This window comes from Muntiacus reevesi, chromosome 1 (assembly GCF_963930625.1).
Source record: "Muntiacus reevesi chromosome 1, mMunRee1.1, whole genome shotgun sequence".
Taxonomy (NCBI): Eukaryota; Metazoa; Chordata; class Mammalia; order Artiodactyla; family Cervidae; genus Muntiacus; species Muntiacus reevesi.
This window is the reverse complement of record NC_089249.1, coordinates 192934901-192943109: the sequence shown is the minus strand read 5'-3', so window position 1 is coordinate 192943109 and position 8209 is coordinate 192934901. Positions and strand designations below refer to the sequence as shown.

Genomic DNA, 8209 nt, shown 5'->3' with positions numbered 1-8209 from the left:
TTCCTTCAACAATAATGCCCCCTCCCACCCCCCCCCCCAAAAAAAAAAACCAAACCCCCAATATGGTAAATATTGAATAGACCTTTCTTTGGTTCACAGAAACAGAGACTGGTCAACATGGCTTGCATGCACTGGTGCTTTCCAGTCCATGCCTATGGGGTGTCCCATAGAACAAAAGACAAGGTCAAATAGCACTTGTTTGTGCTATAAACTAAAAAATATAGTCACAACATGAAAGTAGAGAGTTATTTTATTTGGAAGGAAAGTTTAGAAATTTGGACGTGGGCGACAGCATCTCAGTAACTTGAGAAAACTGCTCCAAGGAGGCAAGTTCAGTTCAGTTTAGTCGCTCAGTCGTGTACGACTTTTTGCAACCCCATAAACCATAGCACACCAGGCCTCCCTGTCCATCACAAACTCCCAGAGTCCAACCAAACCCATGTCCATTGAGTTGGTGATGCCATCCAACCATCTCATCCTCTGTGGTCCCCTTCTCCTCCTGTCCTCAATCTTTCCCAGCATCAGGGTCTTTTCAAATGAGTCAGCTCTTTGCATCAGGTGGCCAAAGTATTGGAGTTTCAGCTTCAACATCAGTCCTTCCAATGAACACCCAGGACTGATCTCCTTTAGGATGGACTGGTTGGATCTCCCTGCAGTCCAAGGGACTCTCAAGAGTCTTCTCCAACACCAGAGTTCAAAAGCATCAATTCTTCAGCGCTCAGCTTTCTTTATAGTCCATCTCTCACATCCATACATGACCACTGGAGAAACCATAGCCTTGACTAGACAGACCTTTGTTGACAAAATAATGTCTCTGCTTTTTAATATGCTGTCTAGGTTGGTCATAACTTTTCTTCCAAGGAGTAAGCGTCTTTTAATTTCATGGCTGCAGTCACCATCTGCAGTGATTTTCGAGCCCAAAACAATAAAGTCTGACACCGTTTCCACTGTCTCCCCATCTATTTCCCATGAGGTGATGGGACTGGATGCCATGATCTTAGTTTTCGGAATGTTGAGCTTTAAAACCAACTTTTTCACTCTCCTCTTTCACTTTCATCAAGAAGTTCTTTAGTTCTTCTTCACTTTCTGCCATAAGGGTGGTGTCATCTGGATATCTGAGGTTATTGATATTTCTCCCAGCAGTCTTGATTCCAGCTTGTGCTTCCTCCAGCCCAGTGTTTCTCACGATAAACTCTGCATATAAGTTAAATAAGCAGGGTGACAACATACAGCCTTGACATACTCCTTTTCCTACTGGGAACCAGTCTGTTGTTCCATGTCCAGTTTCTAACTGTTGCTTCTTGACCTGCATATAGGTTTCTCAAGAGGCAGGTCAGGTGGGCTGGTATTCCCACCTCTTTCAGAATTTTCCACAGTTTATTGTGATGGGAAGGCTAAATACAAGCTTGCAGGCTATATACAAGTCTGCAACAAAGGGAACAGGCAGTCTGAACATCAAAGATCAGACAGCAAATTAAGGAATTTACCATTCTATGTATGGGAAGATTCAAGTCTCCAGGATCAGTGAATTCATTCCTTTCATATGCACCTCACCTCTCTGGGCCCAAATCTTGTTTCTTTGTTCACTTTAAAGAGTGGCAATGTGGCAGAAGATTGCTTCTTGCCTTCCTCTCCCCTGCCACTCCAGTATTCTTGCCTGTGAAATCTCATGGACAGAGAAGCCTGGTGGGTTACAGTAGTTGGGGTTGCAAAGAGTTGGACAAGACTGAGCGACTAAGCACAGCACAGAACCCCTCCCAGCTCCTCAGCAATCACTGTGGGGTGTTGTTGTTGGTGTATCACAGTTTTGGGAGCCCTCATCCACATTTGGGGACCAGAAATCGCTGATGTCTATGCCATTTATGGTTTACTGATATGTCAAGAGATGTTTTCATTTCAGAGGGAGAAGTCTATTTCTTATTCAATATATTTCATTAAGAGTGCTTGTACTTAGTCACTCAGTCGTGTCTGACTCTTTGTGACTCCATGAACTGTTAGGGGAAGCACACTGACTGAAACCGCCCACCTTGGCCAGGCACCATAGTAACCATTTGCCTGAGTTGTTTTAAACAACAGGAAGTCCTGGTAAGGAACATGGAACTAATAAGCCACCACCAACTGGAAGAGTTTGGGAAAGGTCAAAAGGTGACGTCACTTGTCCAATCACCTCCCAGAATACTTCTCACTGGCATCCATCTTGGCTGAGCAATGTGTGTGCCACCAGGGAGGACTCAGAATGAATGACCAAAAGCAACCTGGAAACTTATCCATTCACCATAAAACCCGAGACTGCAAGCCACGTGGCAGAGTAGTTCTCCTGGGTTCATTTACCCTACTGCTCTCTGCCTGGGCATCCCTTCCCAATAAAATCTTTTGATTTGTCAGTAAATGTGTCTCCTTGGACAATTCATTTCTGAGTGTTAGACAAGAGCCCGCTTTCAGGCCCTGGAAGGGGTCCCCCTTCCTGCAACAGACTGCAGCCCATCAGGCTCATCTATTTCTGAGGATTCTCCAGGCAAGAATAGTGGAGTAGGTTGTCATGTTCTTTCCGGGGGGGTCTTCCTGCCCCAGGAATTGAACCTGGGTCTCCCACATTGCACGTGGATTTTTTTTTTTTTTTACTATCTGAGCCACCAGAGAAGTTTATTTCTGTGATCATAGATTGTTATCATAAAAGTTCCTTACTTTCTTAACATTCTTCAGGCTAGTGTAATGAGAAAGGTGCCAATGTATGGCAAAACCACTACAATATTGTAAAGTAATTAGCCTCCAATTAAAATAAATAAATTTATATAAAAAAAGAAAAATAAAAAAATGAAGTAAGAATTAAAAAAAAGAAAAAAGTGAATAACATAGAAACCAGTGAAAAAACAGTTCCAAGGGGGAAAAAAATCAAACAAACTGGATTTGAGACACTTAGAAGTATTGCTGAGGTACCAGGGCATATTACCTCAATACTCAGTTATAAAATAAAACATATTTGGGTCAGTTCTATTGGCATGGATGAACCCAGAGCCTATTATACAGAGTGAAAGAAAGAGAAAGACAAATACTATATATTAATGAATATATATGGAATTTAGAAAGATAGTACCGACACTCCTACATGAAGGGCAGCAAAGGAAACACAGACGTAAAGAACAGACTTTTAAACCAAGTGTGAATATTTTGTTTGTGAATTGCTTGAATCCAAAATGTGGAAATAGTGCTGCATGCCCATTTACTTGTTTCCTTTCTTTCAATATTCCTTCTTTTTCAAAAGGGTTCAAAGCTATATGGAGCCACAGAATCTAAGAAACGACTTAGAATTCCTTTTCGTGGAACTCTCAGATGATCCAGATCTGCAGCCTTTGCTCTTTTTCCTGTTCCTGTCCACATACCTGGTCACCATGCTGGGGAACCTGCTCATCATCCTGGCTGTCACTTCTGACTCCCACTTCCACACTCCCATGTACTTTTTCCTCTCCAACCCATCCTTGACTGACATCGATTTCACCTCCACCACAATCCTGAAAATGATTCTGGACATTCAGACTCACAGCAGGGTCACCTCCTATGCAGGCTGCCTGACACAGATGTCCTTTTTTATGCTTTTTAGGTGTTTGGATAGCCTCCTCCTGACTGTGATGGCCTATGACCAGTTTGTAGCCATCTGTCACCCTCTACGTTACTTGGACAATATGAACCCATGTCTCCGTGGCTCATTGGTTTTGGTATCACTTTTCATCAGTCTCTTGACTTCCCAGATGCACAATTCCATGGTGATAAAACTCACCTACTTGAAAGATGTGGAAATTTCTCATTTCTTCTGTGACCCTTCTCAACTCTTCAACCTTGCCTGTTCTGACCCTTTCACCAATAACATATTCATGTATTTTTCTTGGTGCCATCTCTCCTTTTCTCCCTATCTTGGGGATCTTTTTCTCTTATTATAAAATTGTTTCCTCTATTCTAAGTGTCCCCTCATCAGGTGGGAGGTATAAAGCTTTCTTGACCTGTGGCTCTCACCTGGCATTTGTTTACTTATTTTATGGAACAGGCCTTGGCATGTACCTCACCTCAGCCATCTCACAATCTCCCAGGAAGGATTGTGGCCTCGGTGGTATACACTGTGGTCACTCCTATGCTGAACTCCTGCATCTACAGCTTGAGGAACCGAGATAGCAAAAGGGCCATGTGGAGGTTCCTCAGCAAAACAATCTGTTTTAAAAATTAAAAAAAAAAAATCTCATTCATTCTAATTTTTCTTTGTTAACCACATGGAGCTTAAAGCACTCTAAGGTTTTTGTAAATTAATTTTTATTGGAGTATATTTGCTTTACAAAGTTGTGTTAGCTTCTGCAGTACAGCAAAGTGAATCAGCTATATGTTTGCATGTATCCTTTCTTTTTTGGATATCCTTCCCATTTAGGTCTCCACAGAACATTGAGTAGAGTTCCCTGTGCTAAGCAGTAGGTTCTCATTAGGTTGAGGACAGAAACTGAAATTTGTCTATTTGTACTCTAGTGTAGCACAGTGAAGGCAGAGATTAGGCACAGCTCTACTTTGTACAACCTTGAATAAATTACCCACTACCTCATAAGAAAGAGTAAAGTCAATTTAACAATTATACATCCAGTATTTTTCTTCTGTCTTAAAACTTCTATAGACATCTCTAAGAAAACTTGCAAAAGAGAGAAAAAAAATATGGTTTGCTTTAAAATCATAAAAATATGGTTTGCATTTATTATCAGGACATTCAATAGAATCTGTTTTTTCTAATGGTAACTGCAAGATTAAGACTCATAGAACAAAGAGTGGGGTTTGACTATTTCTGCACATAGTAAAGGGATAAAAAGTGAGGACAGAAATTTCTCAATGACACATCAAACACTGAACGTGAGAAGATTCTTGTTTTCTTTAGAGATAGTCATCATGTAAGGAAAACCAAGGTGAGTGCAAAGCAAATTGCTAATTTACTACATAAAGACCAATATCTATCTTTTATATACACCATGTCTTCTACACTCATCCTTAGCACTGACTCTAATGTCTGATTCCCTCTCCCCTCAATGCTGTTCATTCAGTTTAACACTTTTACCACTGCTCACATATTTTAAAGAGCCCCAGTACTCCCCTCATCTCTCTATAATCGACTCTACTCAACTGCCATTTAGGCTTCCCTTGTGGCTCAGCTGGTAAAGAATCCGCCTGCAATGCAGGAGACCTGGGTTGGATCCCAGGTTGGGAAGATCCCCTGGAGAAGGTAAAGGCTACCCACTCCAGTATTCTGGACTGGAGAATCCCATGAACTGTATAGTTCATGGGGTCGCAAAGAGTCAGACATGACTGAGTGAATTTTGCTTTACTTCACTTCAAGGATACTTGGCTTCCCAGGTAGCTTAGCCGGTAAAGAATCTACCTGCAATGAGGGACACTTGGGTTCAGTCCCTGGGTTGGGAAGATCCCCTGGAGGAGAGCATGGCAACCCACTCCAGGACTCTTGCCTGGGGAATCTCATGGACAGAGGAGCCTAGCGGGCTACAGTTCAAAGGGTCGAAAAGAGTCGGACAACTGAAGTGACTTAGCACACATGCATAGCCCACATGCATAGTAATACATTTTTCTGTGGATGATTTATTTTTGATGTCCCAACACCCACTGTCTTCCACTCATAAACAGTGAGGTTTCTGTGTGGTGGGCACTATCTGAGATCCTCTCATGGATCCAAACTCCTGTTTTCCTACCCCTGTGTATTTCCCTACTACTGAGTGCTAGATGTACATAGAGACCCACTTCCAACAACAAGAATGAGGAAGAAATGTTGGGAAGTAATAGTGAACAGAGTACAATAATCTGGCTATTTTCCTGGTGCCTCTCTCTGGTATTCTTGATGGCTCACATTGATAAAACCCAGCTGTCCCACCAGGAGGCCATGTGTCAAGGAACTGAAGGAATTTTCTGGGTAATATTGTGTGAACAGATAAATCTTACCAACAACCTCATGAATGTGCTTGAAAGTGGACACTTGCTGATCCAGGCTTGAAATGCCTGCAGCCCTGGCTTACACCTTGATTATGACCTTCTGGGAGATCCACTGAAATAGTTAATTAAAGTATCAGTTATTAAATTGTAAGTAAAGATTAATAGTTTTCTAATATGCCAATGTCAGTAAAGAAAAAACCTTAGGACTCAAGATTCATTGGTTTGGTGGTGGTTTATTTGCTAAATCATGTCTGACTCTTGTAACCCCATGTGAAGTTTCATTAAAATTGGCCAAAAAAAAAAAAAAAAAAAAAAAAAAGAGAAACTACCCTTAGAGACTGTGAAAATGGAAAGCATGTCACATCCATAGTAGAGACCTAATGCTTTGTAGATATCATGATTGATACTCTTGATTTATAGATATCAAAATAACACATTGCATGGCTAAGTTGAGGGGGAAAGTCTGCATTTTGTGTTAAGATCCTGCAAGTGAGAAGTAATAAGCAAGAATATAGGAAAATTTTCTCCTGAGGAAAAGAGGGACCTAGATGTTTCCCAGGACATTCACTTTTCTCCTTTTCATGTTCCATTAATATTAACAAGTCTCCAGAGATTGGAACAACATGGACCAACTGACTCATGATGAGCTTCGGGCACTGAACCCTAAGGTCATATCATTGTAAATAATTGGCCAATGCCTCTAGCTCATTAGTTTGCCAGTTCTAATATTGTGGCTCCACACCTGCTTTGATGCTGATGGAGGGGCTCTCCTGTGTATCACAAACCAGGGGTCTACTTGAGACTGCATGACCTAAGCTGTACAGTGGGGTCTGCAGTACCCAGTAGAGAGGAAACTCTACCTGTTTCTAGTTTGTTTCCAGGGAATTTTTGTTGAGATCATGTTGGTGCAGTGAATCTGGGGACATATTACAAAGCAGATGGGCAGGACCTGAGCCTTGAATGGCTTAAATCACAAAATCTTTATAGAGGAAGAGGCCTGTGTGGTGGGCAGGATCTGAGATGCTCTCACTGATCTCAACTCCTGGTTTTCATTCCATTTTGTATTTCTTCCCATTGAGTGTGAGCTAAAGTAAGGAAGTGAAAACAAGTTATCCTTAGAAACAATTATTAACTCTGAAAATGGAAAGTGTACACATCCTTGGCATGGACCTCATGCTGCATAGATTTCATGATTGATACATGGATTTTCAGCTCTCAAAACCACACATTGAGTGGCAAAATGAAAAAAAAAAATCTGACTTTATGTTAAAATCCTGTGACTTGGAAGTACAGAGCAAGAGTACAGGAAATTTTCTCCTGAGAAGAAGAGGGATCCAGACTCATTCTAGGACATCCACTTTTCTCATTTTCCTGTTCTGTTAATATTAACAAGTCCCCAGAGATTAGAATAATATAGACTAACTGGCTAGTGATGAGCTTTATGCATTGAGCCCTAAGGTCATATCATTGTAAATAATTGGCCAGTGCCTCCAGCTCTTTAGTTTGCCTGTTCTCATATTGTGAATCCACACCTCTGTTTCCATCCTTTGTAGGAACATACATCGGAATGTCCAACCTGAGTCTGTCTTCCTGTCCATCCTGAGGAGGAACCCTGAGACTTCATCACACACCAGGCAGGAGAGGGGCAGTGAGTCTGTGCTCCTTGGTCATGTTCCAGCAGAGATGCAGCCCAGCCCAGTAAGTGCTGAGGGAGATAGTGATGATGAAGGGAGTTTGGGAGCAATCTACATGGGTTTGGAATTGTTTTATGTTTATTGCTTGAGTACATCTGCATAATTTCTCCCCAATTATATGTACACACATTACTATTATTTTAATAAGAAGAGAGAAGTGAAATATTTTATGCAACATGTACCAGTTCAAGGGACTTTCCTGGTGGCTTAGTGGTAAAGAACCTGCCTGCCAATGCAGGAGATGTGGGTTTGAATCATGGGTCAAGAAGATTCCCTGGAGAAGGAAATGGCAACCCACGCCAGTATTCTTCCCTGGGAAATCCCATGGACAGAGGAGACTGGCAGTCTACAATTCATGGGGTCTCAAAGCGTCAGACGCAACTTAAGGACTAAACAACAGCAACCAGATCATGAGTTAGAGAATATTAAAACCAAGTTTGAAGTCAGTGATTTTAGACAGACTGATGGCAGATGCAATGTAGGGAAGTCCCCCTGCCACCCCAAACCATCGTGCCACTTCCCTGTCACTCCTGGCAGAGATTCCCTGCTCA

The 8209-nt window shown here is 41.8% G+C and overlaps 1 protein-coding gene across 1 annotated transcript; it reads left to right on the top strand.

The window, feature by feature from the left end:
- Positions 1-3212: 3212 nt before the first annotated feature.
- Positions 3213-4216, top strand: LOC136156439 (putative gustatory receptor clone PTE01). Its single transcript, XM_065919100.1, is given in 3 exon segments — positions 3213-3875; positions 3877-4088; positions 4090-4216. Coding segments are annotated over 3 exon segments (1002 nt in total).
- The last annotated feature ends 3993 nt before the right edge of the window (positions 4217-8209 follow it).